The 22,616-nt window shown below is 48.0% G+C and overlaps 1 protein-coding gene across 2 annotated transcripts in view; it reads left to right on the top strand.

Moving 5' to 3' along the window:
• The window catches only part of NEK1 (NIMA related kinase 1), a 1,277,786-nt gene that overhangs the window by 680,181 nt on the left and 574,989 nt on the right, over nt 1–22,616 (top strand). For both annotated transcript variants that reach the window (XM_085641815.1, XM_085641814.1), the window contains 2 exons: nt 7,901–7,966; nt 8,054–8,291. In XM_085641815.1, the coding sequence (XP_085497941.1) occupies nt 7,901–7,966; nt 8,054–8,291 (304 nt within the window). The remainder of the gene's footprint in view (nt 1–7,900; nt 7,967–8,053; nt 8,292–22,616) is intronic.

The raw sequence follows: 22,616 nt of genomic DNA, 5'->3' as shown, positions 1-22,616 counted from the left end.
TGAGGGTCGCGGATTGGAAATCAACGCGACTAAAACCAAGTTCATGATTTTCAACCCGCTACCCTCATCCCGTCCAAGCCCCTTGATGGGGTCCGTTAGATTGGAACGGGTCTCATCCTTTGAATACCTGGGGGTAACCCTTACCCAATCTATGTCCTGGGACTCTCATATAAACAAGGCGAACTTGAAACTTGTGCAACGCACGGGTGGCATATGCAGGATGATGTCTGGGTCAACATACAAACCCCTCGGCCCTCCCCTTCACATCTATAAAACTCAGGCTAGAGGGGCAGTAACATATGGGGGTGAGATATGGGGACACATACCCTGCAAGAAATTACAGATTAGCGAAAATAACTTTATTAGACAACTGGCTGCACTCCCGACTAGCACCCCACTTCTACCGTTAAGATTTGACCTTGGTATTAGACCAATTTCCGAGGAGTTGGGTCTAAAACCCCTGACTTTTTGGCGCAGATTATGGAGCTCACCTGATCTGGCCAGCTATAGAGCCGAACTGGCAGAAATTCTGCGCCTTCCCAAACTGTTACAAATACTTTGGTTTAAATATATCAAGCATAGTTTTGATATGCTGGGGAGGCCGGATCTGTGGTCAAATCCGGAGAATGCTTGCTGCAGGATATCCCGTAGTACCCTATCAAAGGTGTATTATGAATACAAGCTACAGGTTGCAACTGAGTCCCTGTGCCAGGAATCCCTTTCTAATCAGTTTCTTACTATTAAAGATCATTATCATCTGGAAATAGTCCTTGACGATATAGCTCCCCAATTAACAAGGAAGCTTTTTATGCAGTGGTGCTACGGTACACTTCCCCTGAGGGCACATGTTGCACACTGGTCTGAAACACACCCTACAGTGAATTGCCCAAACTGTCCATCTAGGCGAGAAGATGATATACATGTTATTTTTTTCTGCCCTGCATATAATACACCCCGAAAATACTGGCTTACCCCACTCCTTAGAAATTTGGGTTTTAGGGAACATTACCCTGCTTACAGAGTCCTAAAGTCAGACATATCCGCACCAACTGTATTTGCCGTTGCCGAATTTTTAACGACGATGTGGTTCATTCGAAACCGATTAATGAAAGCCACTAGTACCAACTGTTAAATAATTTATGTTTGTTTAAAAATGTTTTCTTGGATTTAATGTGTTGATTTTCATCTAATCTTACTCTTTTATTGTAAATATGGTGAAATGCTATTGCTTTTATGGTCCACAGTGACCGAAATAAAGATTATGATGATGATGATGATGATGAATAGTTAATTAGCTTGAAGCGCGCGTTCCGAGATATTTTCAGGGTGCGTTCTAGGATTTTGTCCCAGTCTTTTTCGGGTATTGGTTTGCCAATGTCCTCCCATTGCTTTCGCAAGCGCTCTAGCGGCTGTTACATGTCCCGTCTTATTGCCTTATACAGACAGGACACCGTCTTGATCCTTCCTGCCGACAGCGCCACATACCTGCACCCGCCAGCGCTCAGTATCCCCGGTCTTCCAGTGCGCTCTAATTCTACCCGTTAGGGCCCTGTGCTTCAGAAAATGTCCCTCTGGCAGGTCATATGCAGCTTGCAAGTCTGCAAAGGGAAGGAGCGCAGTGTCACAGAATAAGTCACCCATCTCTCGTACCCCCGCTTCCACCCAGTCCTCTAACTCTGCCCAATGTTCCCCTTGTGGAAGGTAGCGCAGTATCGCGAGTGGTATGTCAGGGGAGTAGGGAGTTGCAGCGCCCACTTTCCTCAGGTATCTGGTCCAGCAGCGCACTATCACCCTGGCCTCTGTCGTGTCCGCTGCCGAGGTGCGACGCACCCGGAGGAGAATTCTCGCAAGTGTGGCCATGTCCGGCGCCGCTGGGCACCGCTCCCGACCTGGGTTCCGATCCGCTGCTAGCCACTGTATTAGCCAGTATAGTTGTGCTGCTAGGTAGTAGGTCTCGAGGTCCGGCAGTGCCAGCCCGCCCTCAGCCGTGGGGTGCCGCAGCATGGACAATGACACTCTCCGCCTGCCGTTACCCCAGACAAATGATATAATTCTCGAGTCCAGCTCCTTATACATGGCCTGCGGCACCCATACCGGCAGCGTACCAAAGTAGTATAGTAGGCGTGGCAACGTCACCATTTTCAGGACAGCCACCCTTCCTGCTACGGATAGCGGGAGTGTTCCCCAGAAGTCCATTGCTGCTTTTGCTGCACTCATAGCCCGTCCCATGTTACCATCCAGTAAGTCTGCCGCACCATGATATATTTTGACTCCCAGGTACTGCAGGCAAGTAGGCTCCCAGCGCATATGTCCTAGCGTAAGCGGTGGGAGGGCATCAGGTGCTAGGGGGTATAGGCTTGATTTTTGCCAGTTAACCCTGAGGCCCGACATGGTGCCGAAACGAGCCAGCACGTCACGCGCCCCCTGCATTTTCCCCTTTGTATTGCGCAGGAATAGTAGTAGGTCGTCCGCATATATTGCTATGTAGTGTTGCCCTATCGCTGTGTCCAAGCCCCGGTAGTCCCGACCGCTCCTGGCCCTGCTCGCGAATGTTTCCATGGCCAGGGCGAACAGGAGCGGGGAAAGGGAGCATCCATGCCTTGTGCCTCTTTCCACTCTCTGCCTGGGTGAAATAATCCTCCCAGTGCGCACTCATGCGACGACGCACTACTGATGTTGAAATGGTCCTGCGCAGAGAGTCGACGGTGTCCTGCCCACAATGTATCACAAACTTCGCTGCATCCCTCCTGGCGGCAACAGCCTGTGAGAGCACTGCCCGGGCCTCCTCCAGACACTGAGGCAGCATGTGCGCCACTGTATCCCACACTGAGTGGGAATAAATGCCCAAGAGACATGCGGTGTTTAAGGACCGCAGTCCTAAGCTGGCAAAAGAGAAAATTTTCTTTCCAAGATGGTCCAGCTTCTTGGATTCCCTTTCCGGTGGAGCGGTAGGGAAGGCGCTTTTGGAAGTGGAGGCTTGGACTACCAAGCTCTCTGGGGTGGGGTGTTGGGAAAGGAAAGTGGGGTTGCCCGGAGCCGGACGGTGGCGTCTCTCAATCATCCTGTCCACGGGAGCCACTGTGTTGGACCAAGACCATGTGCCCAAAAGAATGTCGGTGAGGGCCTCATTAAACGAAAGCAAGGGCTCTGAAGAGCTCGCAGCCGGTTGAAGCACGTCTGTCAGGAGGTTAGTCCCTCCCGCACCGCAGGAAGCTCGAGGTTGAGAGCCTCGGCTGCCCTATGCAACACCATTGCATACGACGCTCCCTCCTCCGTAGCCACGGTAGAAGGAGACAACATGCCAAGGTCAGGCGAGGTGTCCAAACCACTGGAATCCCCCAGTTCTTCTCTCCAGTCATGTTCACTGTGCTGGTCAGCTAGAGGGTCACCTGACCCCTCCCAGTCCTGCTTCTCAGCATCTGGGTGCCATTCTGGTTGAAAAGGAGCCCTATGTGTAAACAGGGGCATTAAAACCCATCTCAGTGCCGGATCCGGCGTCGGACGACACTAGTCTGGCTCCGGGTCCACGTCAGGATGGAGGCCGGGGTCGAAGCCTGCCGGGGGTCCAACCGGCAACGAATGCGCAAGTGGTGCTGAAGGGAGCGGCGTCGGGGCCGGAGCTGCTGACTGAGAAGGCCTAGGCCCCCAGCGAGTCCACGGGGCCCGAAGGTGCACCAGCGGGTTTGGGCTGGCCAAAGATGGCGTGCATCGCCTCGTAGAACGTACGAAGCTGGGCGGGAGTTGCTCCGGGTTCCGAAAAGGGAGGGAAATGGGGAGTCGACTCTTCGGTCTCCGCGCGCGGAGCTGTGGGAGGGGCACCACCCGCGTCCCTCCTGACGATGGTTCTTCGACTTCTTCTTATGCTTCGACTTACCTGACCCTGAGTGCGAAGATTTTGAAGAAGAAGTCGACAAAAGTCTAGAAAAAGTCAGTCAAAATGACTGGAAGTACCGCTCTTCCCGGTTCTGCGCTGGCTGGTGCGGGAAAAGAAAGAACTGATGTCAGCACACGAGGGCGGCGTCTTAAGTAGCTACCGCGACGTCATACCGGTGACACGACACCAATGACTGACGCGGAGCCGGCCAACTCCACCTTCTGAAGCTCAGAGGTACTGCTGATGAAAAACTTTCCAGATCCAGTCTGACGCCTAGGGGTAATTCTAAGGTAAGGAATCTATAACTTGCGTCTTTCTTTCAGATAGCCTTTTCAGAGGCTTCCCTTTGTAGGAGCCTTTTTGGACATGGTGCATTTCAGGGCCTTTCCTTCGTCCCAACGAGTCCAGGGCATTCAGCCTTTGATCCGTACGTTTCAGCTCTGGATCTCAGTAAGAGCACCTCTGAGGCTTCTTGGCATTCTGGACTCATGCATCTTGCTTCTCAACTTTGCAAAGGTGTGTATGCCGGCTCTGCAGTGGGATCTGTAGTCTCAGTAGGCACCAAGGAAACCTGTCTAGATGTCATCCAGATTGGTAGTGGTGGTTACTAAATTGTAACTTGACCACATGCAGACCCCTCCACCTTCCCCACCCAGAGCTGACAGTGGTAAAGGATGCGTTCCTCCTGGGCTGGAGAGGTCATCTGGGAGAGGTGGAGAGCAGAGGACTCTGGTCTGAGCATGAAACCGGCTCCACATAAATCTGTTGGAATTGCTGGCCATCAAGAGTGCAGGCTCCTTGCGGACAACATCTCTGCCATGTGGTAGTGCATCAAGATGGGCTGCTTGGGGTCCTGTGCCAAGAGGTGCTCTGCCTCTGGAGTTAGCTGGAGTGTCCCATCTCCCTGATCATGAACCGCAGGCGGAATCTTTGAACACCAGGGCGGACAAGCTCAGCTGGTGACTCCTGGCGGATAACGGATGGCGGTTGCATCTGAGGTGGTGCAGGATGCCTTCCCATAGTGGGAAGAAACCTGACTAGATCTTTTTTGTACTATTGAGAATGTGCAGTTTCAAAACGTGTGTGTTGGAGTTCCCAAGAAGGGTGTCTATAAGAGATGCATTCAGGCTAGATTGGTGAATGGGACACCTCTACGCCTTTCCACCACAGCCTGTCCTGTCCCAAGTTGTGAAGAAAATGAGGCATGACTGAGCCGATATCATCCAGATTCCAAATTGGGCCAACAAAATGTGGTACCCAAAACATTTGGGAATGAGCATTTGTCCTGCGATCAGGCTACCACTTCAGGAGGATCTTCCATCGCAGCAGCAGGGCAGCATTCGGCATCCAAAGCTGGAAAGTCTTTAGAGTGGCGGCAGTTGACTGTGTCTGATCTCCTACCTGAGGTTCTGGACGTCATCCTCGCAGCTAGGAGTCTCTCTACAAAATCTGTTTGCGCAGGGAGATGGGACAAATTTGTGTCCTTTATACAGACTCCCTACAAGCCAAACTGTCATATGTTTTGTTAAAGGCTAATTGTTGCCCTTTTTTTTTATTTGCTAGACCAACTGTGCTTGTTTAAATAATGTGATGCAGTTTGTTAAAAGTTTAATGCACATGTTCCCTCCCAAACTGTTTCTGTCACTTTGGGAGCTGAATTTAGTCCTCATTTTCCTCATTTGTACCCCCTTAAGCCAATGCGCAGCTGTGCATTGTGTCTTCTACCCCTCAAAACCTTCTTCTTCATTGTGATCACTTCACTTTGTAATGTGTGTGAGCTCAAGTTCCTCTCCATGCTGCCGCCCTACACCACGTTGAAGACCAGGGCAGCCTTTTTGCCTAAAGTAGTGTCTGCTTTCATCACCCTCTCAATTTTCTTTGCCCTGCCTCGCCCCTCAAAAGAGAAGGAGAGATTCCACCAGCTTAACCCCAAAAGATCCTTAAGCTTTTACTTCATACTTACCAAAGACCATTGTGTGGATGATCAGCTTTGTATTGGCTTCTGTGGGGCCAAAGAAGGTTAAGGCTTTGGCCTCTGTGAAGGGGGATAACCCTCTACATTAAGATATGATATGCTCTGGCCTAGAAGCAGCCTCTTGAATTACTGAATGCTCATTGCACCAGGACCACGGCTACTACCTGTGCATTGGAATGTGGATTCCCTGGTCTTGACATCTGCCAGGCTGCGAAATGAGCTTTCCTAAAGCGCTACTGCGTTGACACAGCTTCGACGGTAGTGGCATTTCATCCATTTGGTCCTGCAGAACATTTTGGTCTGAGCCACTTCACAGAACCTCTTTCTTCGGGACATACTGCTTTGTTATCCATTTGAAAGATGAGGAATCTGCAGTTAGAAGTGTCCATCAGAAGAACAAGTTACTTATCTTTGATAATGCTCTTTTTGATGGATACTCTGTCTATCTGCAGGTTCCTTACTACCCTCCCATCTCCCCATTCTGTGAAGTGCACTTTTTTCCATCTAAAAATATCTTCAGTTAGAGAGCTGTACACTGGTACCGACATGTGTTTTTGCTCCGAATCTGAGGGTGCAGAAAGAGTAAATCAAGAAACTGACATCAGTGTGCTGGGTGGGGCCTAGGGGCAGCTCTGAACCTTCACATCCAGGGCTGAGTGAGGTCACCGTGGAGCTGCATGACGCAACCTAGCAGTTTTCCAAAGCACTGCTGTAAAAACTTCCAGTTACAATACGACATCGAGAGTATATGCTAAAGAGGGGGAATCTGCGGTTAAATAAGGTATCCACCAGAAAGAGCGTTACCAAATGTGTCTGTTCCTTCCTTGGAAAAAGAAAGATCTTTCTGAGTAGGTCTTTAATATCCTGTATCAATGAAGATAACGGAGAAACTAAGATTGATTAATATTTATCTAGGAGCTCTTTGAGGGATAACAGAACTGTAATAATAGGCCTACAAGGATGAAATGGTGGGTGTTTTATGTTGGTTGAAAATATTATTTGAGTTTTTGGATGTTCTATGTCCACAAATGTGCATTCCTCTTCCAGAGAATTGTTTTTGTCAAGTCACTTAGTCAATAGTATTTTTATTGTATCATTTTCATAGCTTTCAATAATGTTAAGTTGTCACGTCTTCTCAGGTCGAATCCTCGAAGATCTGCTTGCAGTTTTAGAATAATTTCAATGAATAGATTGTTACCGGGTAGGTTGCCGATGTGGATTAAGTTATGCATTGTAATGCTTTTACAATCCAGAGTTTTTGCAGCCTTGAGAAACAGCGTGCAGAGAAATAAGTTTCAGGTGATAACTTCTAGTATGAAATCTAAACGAAATCAGTGGAAATCAATCAACCTCGAGAGTTCTGCAATAATAAGTATCTCTAAAGATTTTAATATTGTATGTTTGTGATACAAGATCATTATAAAACCATTATAAGGTTTCAGTCAGGAAAACGTTATCACAGGACTTTTTAAGGGGAATGCTCCCAAATATGTATTATATGTTAAACGCTTCTCATATATAGTACTTAAAAATCTTAGCAAAGATTGCAATATCCGCATATTTAGGTGCAGACATCCCATCTCAACTAATGCCATCACAACTAGCAACCTGTAATGTTACAGATTCACAAATGTTCTGATGAACTGAGATAAATATGCAACACAAGAAGCTTCTTTGTTGAGTTTAGCAAACGCAGCGAGATATGGCCTGTTATTACTGTCAGACATAAAATATCATATTATGGGAAAACAGTGAAGTTGCATAGATGAAATAACTTATTCTTCCAACCTTACATCACTCTTTCTCGTTTTTTGTATCTGTTTCAGTGAGTTGTGTAAAAGTTGGATTAATTTTAGAGGAGGTTGTGGTATTTGTATTCTGTTTAGGTTGCATTTGTTGTTTGCATTTCATTGTAATTTGACACCAAAAAAGTAGAATTCTCCCAAATTATTACATTTTTCCAGTAATGTCTCTGAGATAATAAAGTATGTATTTTTTATTGCTTTTGACTAAAGTTTTTCGTTTTTTTGCATATTGCTCCTTTGGTTTAGGATTCCCTTGTAAAAGCTACTGATGAAACCCATGAGGAATCTAAAAAGCCAGTCATGTCTGTACAAGTAAGCATTCTTTATTTTTAGGAGTATTTGGTCACACTTACATGATCACTTGTATTTGAACATCCATGTAATTTTTGGCTCCGTTAGAATGAGAAAAAGGAAATATTGCGTCGCTTGAATCAGAACCTTAAAGCTCACGACAATGACAAAAGTGAAACCCAGGAGGAGAAAGAAAATAGTGACCTAGTCCCACCTGAAAGAAAAGAGGAGCAGCAGGAAGAACAGCCCATTTCTGTAGTAAATCGTAAGAAGTGGGAAGGTGGCGTAGCTCCTGTCATTCCTCTCGCCCAGCTTACCTTGGAGGAAACATTCCTGGACACAGGAGGTATGTTAACAATGTTTATTATTGGTCTTCATTTTAACGTTCTTATTGCCCTTCATATAAAACTGATGAAATAATGACTCTGACATTTAGTGCAATAACAGTTACTCACCTTTTCCCTTCTATACATACCTTGAAGTTTATGATAGAGTATAGCATTCATCAATACGCTGAAGTCACTTACGTAATTATTGTTTTGAATTGTAGATCTATGCTGAACACATCTTTTCACTCCAAGTTGGCTTTTTAGGATGTGCCCCTTCTGTGCATCCCCCACAATCATCCTTTCTTCTAAATCCACACAAATTGATGATTTTGTCATCAGGTGATCATATCTTTGTTCCAGTCAGTCATGTAAGGTTTAAAAAGAAACTATGTGACAACACTGTCATAATTGAATTAATCTAATTTAATAGATAACTCAAAACATGATTCTTTCGGTCGCCTTTGGGGGATTGGTGCTAACTTTTTGCTGTCTGGGATTGGGCCTCGTTTTTTAGGTCTTGCCTAGCGAACGCAGCGCAGCTGCTTCGCTTGGCGAGACTCTATTGTTGTGGCTTTTCCTAGCGAAGTGAGACAAACCAAGTGCGCGCACGGACATCCGATGTGCACGCGCATGGTGTCTCCTCTGCTTCACATGCTCCCACCGGCACACCCGCATGGCGTCTCGTCTCTGGCTCCCACTGCGCGCTCACAAGCGCATCGCATGCTTTCACTTTCCGTCCCGGTCGGCTCCACGGAGACAGCTTGTTACAAACAGCTGCAACTTGAAGGCGAGTAAAATAGTGTTTACATATTAAATAATGTTAAAATGTTGAGGTGTGAAACTACAACGCTTTTGAAATAGTCGTTGAGGTCTGTAACTGCACACACAACAGAGAAAGAAAAAAACTGAAAATTCTATTATGCTGCGGGTAAAAGCGGTTGGTGAAGTTCGTACCTGTCCTGCCGGCGACAGTAGCTACATATTATAACTGTGCGAATGCGGGGAAGCCAGAAGCTATTGAGTGGGCGGCAACAGCTAAAAGTCAGAAGCTTTTATGCCTAATGATGCATTCAGAACCGAAAACAGGTACAAACTGAAACCTTGCGACCTGTATGTTACAGAGGGGGCATGTGCCCTGCACCCCAGAGACAGTTTGCATTTTAGTGAGACAGCAATTCTTACATGTGATACAGGGAGCCTGGAACCAGAACATTATATAGGACTTTACACCCTACAAAATCTGTATGTTTATGGCAGGTAATAGAGTGAGCTTTTATTTTGTGACTGAAACGAGTGGACTGCGCCCTGCAAGCTATACAGCGGGTTCTCGAGGCTTAGAGACATGTATCAACTTAGAGAGGAAAGAAGTAAGTGATATTTACATTTGAGATTGAGAGACCATACTGTAAACTCGGGAGAGTACAGAACGCTGCCACAAAAGTACAGTTAAAAACACCACGTTGCTTTATGCCCTGCAAAATACCCCTTATCCCGGTCCCTGACTCCTACTTTTCGCAGATCGATTCAGCAGTTAGAAATTTACTATGGGATAATGGGCCACCACGGATAGCCATACATAAGCTCACTATGGGATGGTACGATGAAGGCATTGGGTTGCCGAACATGCGCCTGTATTACCACGCGTCTCAATTAATCGCCATTAACAAATGGGCGTTTGGATCCCATTCCGACCCCACCTTCCGAACTGATCTGTGGTTAATGGGGAAGGGAGGCTACAATTGAGCGTTGTATTCCAACTCCAAGAAACTAGGTTTGACTGGCCCTACGGCCCGTACAGTAGAAGTGTGGCATGGGGTCCAACGGCGGATGGGATGGCGTGGGCGCCTAACAAAGGCCACCCCCCTGTGGGAGCCCGACATCCTGGGATGCCTCAGTGCTTGTGCAGGATTCAATAAGTGGGACACTATATCTGTATCTCTCCCACAGTGGAACTTAGACGGGAAAGAAATGCAATACTGGAGGAGGCGGACACAGAGGCGACGACATAATTCCCCGTGCCGATAAAAATGTGCAGAAGTGGTGACTTCCAACCTGTGCATATAAGTGTATCCGCTATACAGACTATCATACTGCTCAATGTTACTGTTGATGCTCCAGAATGATAATGCACACTTTTACTTGTACTTGAATGTATGTATATACTGCTGAACTGCCTATGTACTGTCTTTGCCGCTGCTGTTTTGTTTTCTAATAAAAATTGTTATAAAAAAAAAAACACCACGTTGGTTTGAATAGGATTTGTGTAGACCATTAGTTCAGTACATCATTGTAATCCACTCCTATTTATTATTAACAATTGAAGAAAGAAAACAAGTTGAATACAGGTTTTTTCTATATTTTTCGCAGATTTGTATGGGGCAAACTCGACCGAAGGTATTGGAGCGCTGAGCGCCAGTTACTTTACACAAGAACACATTCATTTTTTGTCAGGCACAGGGAGATTAAGTGGTTTGCCCAGAATCACAGGATATTGAGCCGACGCCGAGGCTCCAATCTGGTTCCCCAGCTCCAAAGTCAGCAGCTCTGGCCGTAAGGCCAAAACCTCTCACCAAATAATACATTTTATAAAAATGACAAATTAATATTTGCCATTTTATTAAAATTATAAAAGATGCTTAACAGGGACATGTTTCCGGTTAGCGTGGTGTTATTAGGTATGAGCCAATGATAGGGACACAAGTGTTATAAAAGCAATGGCAACTTTCCCATAATTTGTTAACATTATGCAGAGGCTTAACTGAAGCATACTGCCAGTGCGAAATGTGCAGGCTATATTATGTGCACAGCTCTGAACCAAGACAAAAAGACAGAGAAAAAATGTAATTATTCTTGTGTACATGCAGTTGGTAAAGTCCATCGCTGTCCTACCTGCAACAGTAACTACGCATTTAATTGTGTTAATACAGGGTAGTCCATAACTATTGTACCTGAACATTTTTTAACCATTATGCAAAGAAAAGCAAAAACACAATCCCATTATCTTTGGCAAAATGGGGTCAGTTAAAGTCTGTAGCTGTCCTTCCAAAAATAAATAAATAAATTACCAAATACCATTATAGTTAAAACAAGCATTTGCAATGCAATAGGTCTCGCATTTGCGAGTATTTGAGCTACTGACATAGTAAAATGACAAACCTTTTATCTATGTGTTGGTTTTGAAAACAGATAAATAAAAGGCATTGTCATTTGCGATGCCAATAGCTTAAAATGCGAGACCTATTGCATTGCAAATGCTTGTCTTCTGTTTTCTTCTACTTAGGGATGTCTTAGCGCGGGGACACTCCGTTGGAGTGACCATGCGCTATATAAGCTTTGAATCTAATCTAATTTCATCTAATCTGTCATATATTCACACCTTGTTTTGTTTACATTTCTTAATAAAACACATTACTTTGTTACGAGCTGTATTCTTGCCTTGAAAAGAAGTCATCTTGAACTTGGCTTCATTAGAAACAGTAAGACACACTGGTATTGACAGTTGGAGTGCATGACTGCTCGCTCCTAAAATTAGCAAGGTCAATGTCTGTTGTATACTTTACATCAAAAGTGATTTACCTCTTATCACTGTCTTGAAGGCGTACCACTCCACTTGAGCGATGGATTGTCTGCGAAGTACTGCCTTATGTGCTCCCTTATTGCTTCGCGGTACCCTGGGTCTTCCAGTGATTCCAGCTTCAACCGCCACGTGGATATGCAGGTTCTGGCATGTTCCCAAATCTAAAAGAGACACGTTGGTGATCGATTCCTTACCTTAGAATATCCCCAGGTGTCAAACTGTATCCGGAAAGTTTTGCTAGCAGTACCCTTGTGCGTCAGTAGGTGGCGAGGCGCATCAGTAGGTGGCGTCGTGCGGCTTCCCGTCCGTCGCTGGCGTCGTACGTGCCGAGATGACATCACAGAGACTACTTAGGCACCACCCATGTGCGCTGACGTCAGTTATTTTTTTTTCCGCGCCAGCAAGCGCAGATCCGGTTAGAGCACGTACCTTAGTCACTTTTTTACTACCCTTTTTAAGACTTTTTGTCTCTTTTTCTCCTTGGTGCACGTAGGGATGCCTGGATTTAAGTCTTGTGGGGCCTGCCGTCATAATAGGTCAGTGGTGGACCCCCATGATTTTTTCCTCTACTGCCTGGAGACCAACCACGACTCCCGGTCCTGCCGAGACTGTCGGGCCATGGCCCGAAGGCCTTGAGGGAGCGGCGCCGGAAGCTGCTGTAGGTCCGGCACTCGTCCCAGCACCGTTCCAGGTCCAGGGACTGTTCCCAGGAATGCTCGCGGGGCCGCAGTAGTCGCTCCTCGGGCTCCAAGTCTTCGCCCTTGGATTCGGGTAAGAGAAAAAGAAGTCGAAGAAGCAAGTTCGCTCGCCGACATCCCCCCATCGGTCCTCGGATGCGGACGAGGGGGACAGGGGTTCGGCCCCTGCGGCTCCATTGGAGCCATGGAGTCCCGCGGCCTTACCCGCCTTACCCAGGTTTGTCGGCGACTCCCGAACAGGTGCAAGAATTTCTTGCCATCATGGACCGCCTTTTTAGGCCTCGGGCTCCCGCTGGCGCGTCTTCTGGCCCCGCGTTCCCGTGTCCGGATCCTGTTGGGCCGCTGGTGGATCCAGCTTTGGCTCCACAGGATCCTGTGCCGTTGGCTCCGGCCTAAGCCACTAGGTCCAGCGCTTCCGGCCCCAGCACCACCCTTGGCTCCGCCCCCGGCGCCGCAATGGGTGCCCTTCGTCCCTCCCTTGCCTAGGTTCCAGGACCATTTTGTTCCGGCCTGGGATCCGCCCTGGGACGCGGCGCTTGCTTGGCCTCGGCCGGCGCTGTTCCCGATGCCGTTTGTTTCTTCTGCGGCCCCATTTCTGCCGCCGCGGTCTGTTCCCCATGTGACAGAGGTGGAGGACGACTGGGAGGGGTGCTAGGACCCTCTTGCTCGTCAGTGTGACTCCGAGCAGGACTGGGTGGACGACTTGGAGGTCGCCGGCGACCTCGACGTCTCCTCTGAACCGGGGTTTGCCTCTTCCCCCGCCTACCATTTAGGAGGGCGTCACCTACACGATGGTGCTCCGTCCGGCAGCTGAGGTTCTAAACCTTGATCTCCCTACGGTGGCCCTTAAAACTTATCTCCTCACTGAGGTGCTCCAGACGGCGTCCACTTCGTCGGAGCCCCTGCTCCCCTTTAACGATGCCCTCACTGACGTCTTGTTGGGAACTTGGTCGCAGCCAGCAACAGGGGCCCCTGTGAATAAGAATGTCGCCAGGCGTCACCGCACGGCGCCTGATGACCTCACTTTTCTGACTACTCTTCCTACGCCTGAGAGCCTGCTTATCCAATCCTTGACGTCGCAGAGTGCCTTTCTCACGGCTCTAAGGACTCTTAAGAAGCTGGAACAGTTCGGTAAGGGGTTGGTCTCTTCGGCCAGCTTGGGGCTGCGGTCAGTGAACACCACCTGCTTATTGGGCCGCTAATCCCACGCCGTGTGGGATAGGGTTGCGCAGGTGTTGCCTCAGTGCCCTGAGTAGACCCACGCTGTGCTGTCCCAAGCAGTTTCTGAGGGTAAGGATGCGGCTAAGTTCACCATTCGGTGTGGTTTGGACACTGCGGACTCACTGGGTAGGGCAATTTCTACAACTGTGGCGCTTTGTCGTTCCTTTCGTGGCCACGGCAGAGGCACCCAGGCACATTCCTTCAGCAAGCCTGTGCAGAACCAGCCTCAGTGCGGCCTCGGACGTGACTTCCACAGGGGCGGGTCTGGGAATCAGCGTGGGGGTCAGTCCACCTCCGCCCCCGCTGCTTCTACCTCCAAACCTTCCTAATCCGAGCTTTGTGGAGCACCCCACGCCAGTGGGTGGCAGGATCCGCCACCACCTCCCCCACTGGCGCGATATCTCATTGGACAAGTGGGTGTTGCAGATCATCCGCAGAGGTTACTCCCTTCCCTTTCAGACCTCCCATCCAGCCATGCCACCTTGGTGCCACTGCAAGTCGGGGGATCACTCGGTACTTCTCCGGCAGGAAGTCACGGCCCTCTTGGCCAAGGGCGCCATCAAGTGCGTTCCTGGGCCGGAAATAGGGAGTGGTTGTTATTCCCTCTACTTTCTGGTCCCCAAGAAGGACATAGGGGGCCTGCGCCCCATCTTGGCCCTCCAAAATGTCAATCGCTTCCTCCGGAAGGAGAAGTTCAAAATGCTGACTCTGGTTCAGGTCCTGGCTGCTCTCGACCCTGGAGACTGGATGGTAGCGTTGGACTTGCAGAATGCATATTTTCACACCCCCGTCCTGCCGCCCCACCGGCGTTACCTTCGGTTCATGGTAGGCCAGGAGCATTTTCAGTTTGCCGTGCTCCCTTTCGGCCTTACCAGCACCCCTCGGGTGTTCACGAAGGTGATGGCGGTGGTAGCAGCTCACCTGCGCGGGTCGGGGGTGTCAGTCTTCCCTTATCTCGACGACTGGTTGTTGAAGGAGGGCTCACCCCAGGCAGTCGTCAACCACCTTCAGACTACAGCCGACCTCCTGCATTTGCTGGGGTTCTCCATCAACATCCCGAAGTTGCACCGGAGTCCCTCTCAGAAGCTCCCCTTCATCGGAGCGGTTCTGGATTCAACGCTGTTTCGGGTTTATCCTCTCGAGCAGCGAGTCCGGGATATTCCGACTATGATTCCGATCTTTCAGCCTCTGTCCCGGGTTTCAGTCAGTATGACCCTCAGGCTTCTGGGCCTGATGGCCTCCTGCATCCTGCTGGTGACACATGCCAGATGGCATATGCGGGCTCTGCAGTGGGACCTGAATTTCCAGAGGGCGCAGCATCAGAGCAACCTGTACGATCATGTCCAGATCTCGGAGGGCACTGCACAGCAGTTGCAGTGGTGGCTCACGAATCGCGATTGGATCTATGGCAGATCCCTCTCCCTTCCCCAACCTGAGCACACAGTTGTGACGGATGCGTCCCTCCTGGGATGGGGAGGCCACTTGAGAGAGGCGGAGATCAGAGGTCTGTGGTCTCAGGCGGAGTCCCGGCTCCATATCAACCTGTTGGAGCTTCGGGCGATCCGACTTGCACTTAAGGCATTCCTTCCCTCTGTCCGGGGAAGTGTGGTGCAGGTGTTCACGGACAACACCACCACCATGTGGTATTGCAACAAACAGGGCGGGTCCTGGACCCTATGTCAGGAGGCTCTGCGCCTCTGGACATGGCTGGAACATCAAGGCATCACCTTGATGGTTCAACACCTGGCAGGTTCTCTGAACGCCAGGGCGGACGAACTCAGCCGCCGGTGCTTGATGGATCACGAATGGCGTCTTCACTCGGAAGTGGTGCAAGGTCTCTTTCAGCAGTGGGGAGAGCCTTTGTTGGATCTATTCGCCACCGAAGAGAACGCGCAATGTCTTCAGTTCTGCGCGTTGGAATTTCCAAGGCGGCACTCACTAGACGACACTTTTCATCGCGAGTTGCGGTCTATTGTATGTCTTTCCGCATATACCACTTCTGCCCAGAGTGCTGAAGAAGATTCGGCGCGAACGGGCCCAAGTTATCCTTGTGGCTCCGGATTGGACATGAAGATACTGGTATCCCGAGCTACTCAGCATGGCGACCGATACCCTGATCCTACTGCCTCTTCGGGAGGATCTTCTGTCGCAGCAGCAGGGGACGGTCCTCCACCCGAACCTGTCCAGCCTCCACCTCCATGCGTGGAGATTGAGCGGCGACAGTTGACAGCTTTTGATCTTCCTCTCGAAGTCTGTGATGTCATTCTGGCAGCCAGGCGTCCCTCCACTAAAACGGTATACGCCTGCCGTGGAACAAGTTTGTGGCATGGTGCACAGCTAAGGCTGTGGATCGCCTTTCTGCCCCTCTTTCTGAAGTTTTTTGGTTCCTTCTTTCTTTGGCCCAGCAGGGCTTTGCTCTGGGCACTATCAAAGGTTATCTTTCGGCAATCTCCGCCTTTTTGCGGCTTCCAGATCAGCCTTCGCTTTTTAAGTCCACGGTTGTTAACCGTTTCCTAAAAGGCATTACGCACACGTTTCCTCCCGTGCAGTTAATTATGCCTCAGTGCGACTTAAACCTTGTCTAGACATATCTGATGTGCGCTCCCTTCGAGACCCTTCATACCTGTCCTTTATGGCTTTCCTGGTAGCGATCACCTCTGCCAGAAGAGTGAGTGAGCTCCAGGCTCTTTCTTCCAAACCTCCTTTCCTTTCTGTTCATCTGGACAAGGTGGTTTTAAGGACCCGTCCTTCTTTTTTGCCAAAGGTAATCACGCCCTTCCACATCGGGCAGACCATCACTTTGCCCACCTTCTTTCCACCTCTGCATCCTTCAGAAGAGGAAGAGAGTCTCCACCGTTTGGACCCAAAACGTGTGCTCTCGTTTTACCTGAAGCACACGCAACAGTTCCGGGTGGATGACCAGCTCTTTGTTGGCTACGTGGGTGCCAAAAAAGGTCGGGCTGTTCACAAACGGACCATCTCTCAGTGGGTCGTTCTCTGCATCAAGGCCTGTTATTCGTTGGCTAGGAAGGAACCTCCTGTGGGGCTGCGTGCCCATTCTACCAGGGCAACAGCTGCCACTACTGCCTAGGGACATGGCATTCCCTTGTAGGACATTTGTCAGGCAGCTACGTGGGCCTCGCTGCACACGTTTACCAAGCATTACTGCCTTGACAGTCAGATCCGTAGAGACAGCTTCTTTGGCCGTTCTGTTCTCCGAGACTTTCTGGTGTAATCTATTCGCAGACCCACCACCGAAGATCTATTCTAAGGTAAGGAATCTATCACTAACGTGTCTCTTTCAGATGCACAAGTTACTACTTGTGTAACGATATATATATATCTGTAAGAGACATTAGTTAATAATAGATTCCTTACCGCCCCACCCATCCTCCCCGTTCTGCGAACTGATTTCTAGGGTTAAGGTCATCCCTTTCAGAGCCCTAGTTTCTTGGCACCAGTGGTCAGTTTCTTGCATGGCTCTGCGTTCCTGGCGCGGAAAGTCGTGTACAGAACTGACGTCAGCGCGCATGGGTGGCGCCTAAGTAGTCTCCGTGACGTCATCTCAGTGCTTACGACGCCAGCGAGGGACGCGGAGCCGCACAACGCCACCTACTGACGCGCAGGGGTACTGCTAGCAAAACTTTCCGGATCCAGTCTGACGCCTGGGGATATTCAAAGGTAAGGAATCTATTACTAACTAATGTCTCTTACAGATATATCGTTACACAAGTAGTAACTTGTGCTTCAGGCAAAGAAGGATCGGGTTATGATCCGAGATCATCCTTTCCAGATACTCCATATCCTGTACTTAACAATGGCCCTTTCGGACAGCCGCTCTTTGCACATCATGCATGGCAATACCTAATACGATTACTTCTTGCACTGTCTCGAGGATTTCCGCAGCCGCACCTCATGGGGCATTTTTCCTGATTATTATAGATAAGCATATGCCATGCCAACCATTTGCTCTTGAGCACAGTAACCTGCGGTCTTGTCATCTATGGTTTAACCTTGAATAGCTATATGTCTTTTGGCTCACGATACTGCGCTATCCTACCATAATACCAACCCCTCTACCCCATGGCTGGTATTTTTAAATGCGCTGGCACTTTGACTAAACTTGATATATTATGTGTTTATTTGTCTGTGTCGGAATTTCGACATCACGCCATGATCTACAAATAAGATTACTTCATGCTGACTTGTTTGATCGTCCTTTTTAAACTCTATATAACTGCAGCCTACCACTTTACTCGCCTATTGTACAATGGCAGTAGTTGAAACATTCCACAAGCACATGTTGACCAGTGGGGTACCTTGGCTCCTATTTAACGTTACCCTTCTGTTAGGGTTTCTTGTATTTACTCGTTTTACTTTGCCTCCTTTGTCGTTCCGGACCATTTTTCTTCTCATTCAATTAGTGGCACTTCATCTAAATTGAGAGGTCACTACACCACTTTAGTACTCACTGCACTTTTACATTGGTCCTGAAGAAGGGCAAGGGATCTCCCCCAGAGACCACTCAACTGCGCGAAACATGTTGACCTTCAGCATGCCCATCATGGGTATGACACCTGTCTAGCTACCGCGGGCCATTATCACCCTCAAGCAGCACAATCTTCGGGACTTTTACTGATGACAGAGGAGTCATTTCCTATTAAATTTCACTAGCCACCCCTCCAGCCATCTTTTAACCTCGCACTAGGACACCACTGCCACTCAGATCCGCACACACCCTTACGGTTTTATCACTAAAAAGATCTCTGAAAAGGTGACCCTTTGGGGGACCCGTAGGGCTTTGCAGCACCGGCCCGACGAGGAGCACCGCCCAATGATGAAACATGACATCCTTCGTGGTGTGTGAGGGCACCTAGACTAGGACACACTGTCCCCTGACATAATTTGAGAACGACTTCCTTCTAATTTATACCCTACTTCTTCCTTAGAGGAACTTTCACTCCCACGGTCTAGGTGCATAGCCATCCCCCATCTATTAAAACTCAATTGCAGTCATACTACATCTTTAAAAAAAATCGCCCACATTTACATCAACCGTGTCCAACAGGAAAAACTGCAATTTAATTATGAAAGAAACATATTTTCATCATATTCATTAAATATTTTTTCCAAACTGGTAATCTTTTTCTCTTGATGGTCAATTTTGTCATAAGTTTGTTTTTCATTTTTCTAATCATTTATACATGTCCTTATTTTAAGCCTGTTGTAACTTCAGTTGATTATCCCTCATATACCACCGAAACGCGCGTCGACCTATTGTTCAGACCTGTTTTTTTTAACATAATTTTTCAATCTGGTCGTGGGGGTTTACTTGCCATCTATGATCCCTCCCTTACTCAGATGCTAATTGTATGCAGGTTGTGTGAGTGTGAATGTGTTTGAATGAGATTTGTGCAATTGTTGTATTTTTATAGGTTCTCCAGGGGTGCTTTTTGTTAAGTAAATATAAGGTTGTATTTGATGTAACAATTGAATTGGTTTCCTTTGTTTTGTTTTCTTTGTAATGTATTTTTTCTTGGAAAAAAAACTTATAAAATGAAAAAAGAAAGAAAAAAGGAAAGGTTAAAAGAAAGAAAAAATGAAATGTTATGAATTATATAAAGAAATGAAAAAAATAAATGAACTGAAAATCAAATTGAAATTGTAGGTTACTAATGTGATTTATCGGACAATTGAGCCCATCAGTGATTTAATCCTTAGTGGAATAGATAGATAGGCCTCGAGGGAGCATTTGTAGTATTGTATTGGCTTTTTCCCCTCTTCTCCCTGGCCTAAAAGTAAAACTCTTTAGAGGGGGTCCCCCATTTATGAAGTAACTTCAGTTGATGTCCTCGGTTGATTCTCATAGCTGTTTCTATGTCGTGCCGATGTGAGTTTCGGTGTCACATGGCCTATGCTGTACACCTTCCTCATGGCACATAAAGACCAGTCCATAGTACAGAGGATGGCTAGGACAGTGATAATGATTACCTAATGAAAACACCAGGTTCAAAAGCATACTCCTATGTTGGCCAAGAGTATCCTGGGTAAGTCTTTTGCTTTCTCCTCCTAAGTGCTTCGGGTATGCCCAGATATGGGTGCCGGCCTCACTGTCCCACTGCATTCAAGCTATCCTATCTGATGAGGGGTGATGCCCCGAAACCGGTCCCAGGATGCTTGTTTCCGATCTAGGGAAGACCTAGCTTGGCGGTTCAGGCTGGACTGTTCCCATGAGGCACAGGGTCAAGACTGATTTGCATATGTCTTGGTCTAAACTGGGGTGGCATGGTGAGTAGAAGAACGATGGATTTAACCTAGATCTTTTGACTAGGGGTGAATGTTTGATTTGCTCTTCATTCTGTCCATCATCCGTGTGTCATATCCAAGCCCTTGGGTGGGACCTGAAGTCCCAGTGGGCACAGCTTTAGGGAAATCTCTCTAATCTGGTTCAGATATTGGAGGGAATTGCAAAAGACCTGCAGTGCTGGCCGAAGAAATGTTATTGGGTCTGCGGCAAACCCTTCTCCCTTCCCCAGCCAGAGTAAACAGTAGTGACAGATCTGTTACTCTTGGGCTGGGATGGCCATTGGGTAGAGGTGAAGCTGAGAGTGATTCAAATGGCAGAGATAGCCTTCCTTCCTACCATCAAGGGTTGGCTAATGCAGGTGTTTACCAACAACACCACCGCCATGTGGTAGTGCAGTCAGCATAGCGGGATTGGGTCGTGGACCCTGTTTCAAGAGGACCTGCGTCTCGGGTCATGACTGGAATGTCAGGACATTTTCCTGGAAGTTAAACATTTGGCAGACTCTTTGAACACCAAAGCAGATTAACTCAACCATCGCTGCCTAGAGGATCATGAATTGTGTCTCCATCCGGATGTATTGCAAGATCTCTTCTCCTTCGAGAATGAGGAGACCGTTTTTTTAGATGTGCTCGCCACCACGAGAACACCCAATGTCAACATTTCCAGGGCAACTCTCGCATGGTGATGCTTTTCATCTCGAATGGAGTTTAGGCCTCCTATATGCCTTCCGTCTATACCACACCTGCCCAGAGCTCTCAAGAAGATCAAGAATGACCAGGCCCAAATCCTTCTTGTGGTGCCGAATTTGGTACAGAGAGTCTGAGCATCAGGCCTTTGATCAAGCTGCCCATTCGGAAGGAACTCGTGTCACAGCTGCAGGGCAGGATCCTACACGCAAACCAATGAACACTCAGTTTTCGTGCGCGGAGATTGAGGTGCGGCAGCTGACAGTGTTTGACCTCCCTCCGGGAATCTGTAATGCTAGTCTGGCAGCCAGGCATCCCTCAAATAAGACAGTATACGCCTGCCTATGGGACTAATTTCTGGCATGTGTCATCTTTATCCAAGGTGTTGTTTATTCTTTCTTTAGCTCAGCAAGGCTTGGCTTTGCGCCCAATTAAAGACTATCTCTGCCTACTGTGCCATCTCTGCTTTCTTCCGTTTGCTGGATCGACCCTCATTTTCTAGGTCACTTGTTGTGACTTGTTCCTTTAAAGAACTTCAACGTCTGTTCCCACCAAAACCCTTAATTTTGCCCCAATGGGACCTAAATAAAGTCCTACATTTCTTGATATGCTCGCCATTCGAACCCTTGCACAACTGTCCACTCCATCTGTTGACCATCAAAATAGCCTTCCCAGTGGCCATAACATTGGCCAGAAGGGTCAGTGAACTGCATGCACTATCTTTACACCATCCTTACACTTCTTTTTCCCAGACAAATTGGTTTTAATATATGCCTCTGTTCTACCAAAGGTTGTCACAGAGCGTTGTTGTTCTACATTGATGGTACCAGAGAGCGCCGGGTGGATGATCAGCTCTTCATTGGTTATGTTGGGGCGAAGAGAGAAAAGGCTGTGCAGAAATGCATCATCTCATGATGGATTGTGATATGCATACAAATCTGCAACACATTGGCCAAGAATCAACCACCGGAGGGCTTGCATGCTCATTTCACCAGAGCCAAGGCTGCGACCACTGCGTTAATTTGTAGCCCCTGTCCTGGACATCTGTCCAGCTGCAACGTGGATGTCTCTGCACACTTTTATTAAACATTACTGCCTGAACAGTGAAGTCTGTTATGGCAATCATTTTGCCTGTTTGGTCCTCCAGGAATTTCTAGTCTAAATCGGTTTGCAGAACCACCCCTGGCGAGGTATTGCTTGAAAGTTTATGGATCCAGTGTGATGCTTGGAAGATATTCTAAATCGAAGGTAAGGAATCTGTGGCTAGTTTGAGTCTCTATCAAATAAAGCATTACCGAAGCTAAGTAAGTTGTTTATCAGAGCCATTCTGAGCATAATTTGTTTTTGTTTCTTTCACCGGAAAGGAGAGTCCAGGACATTCAGGCTATGATCCTGATCTGTCAGCTTCTACCCTGGATTTCAGTATAGTCAACTTTGAGGTTGCTGGACTGATGACTTCCTGAATTCTCCTTGTCAAGTACGTCTGGTAGCATATGCCTCTCTGCAGTTTGATCCAAAGTTTCAGAGGGCCCAACACCATGGGGTCCTCTAGACACACGTACAGATTTTGCAAACAGATGAATGCTTTCAATATTCGTTCAGAGGTGGTTGATGTCAGCTTGGCAACCAGACGTCCCTCGATTAAGACAGTACACTTCCTTCGTTGGGCCAAATGTGTAGCTTGGAGCAGCACACAACCCCCGTCCCCCCCTTTCCAGACAGTTATGTGTTATTTTGTTGTTTGTTTTGTCTCTCGCCCAGCAAGGTCTTGCCCTGAGCACAGTTAAAGGGTAGCTTTAGGCTTTTTTCTGGTTGCAGTGTCAATCCTCATTATGTAAATCACCTGTTGTGAA

The sequence above is a fragment of the Triturus cristatus genome, chromosome 2_2 (assembly GCF_964204655.1).
Source record: "Triturus cristatus chromosome 2_2, aTriCri1.1, whole genome shotgun sequence".
Classification (NCBI taxonomy): domain Eukaryota; kingdom Metazoa; phylum Chordata; class Amphibia; order Caudata; family Salamandridae; genus Triturus; species Triturus cristatus.
The sequence above is the reverse complement of the archived record's forward strand: the minus strand, read 5'-3'. Positions and strand labels throughout refer to the sequence as shown.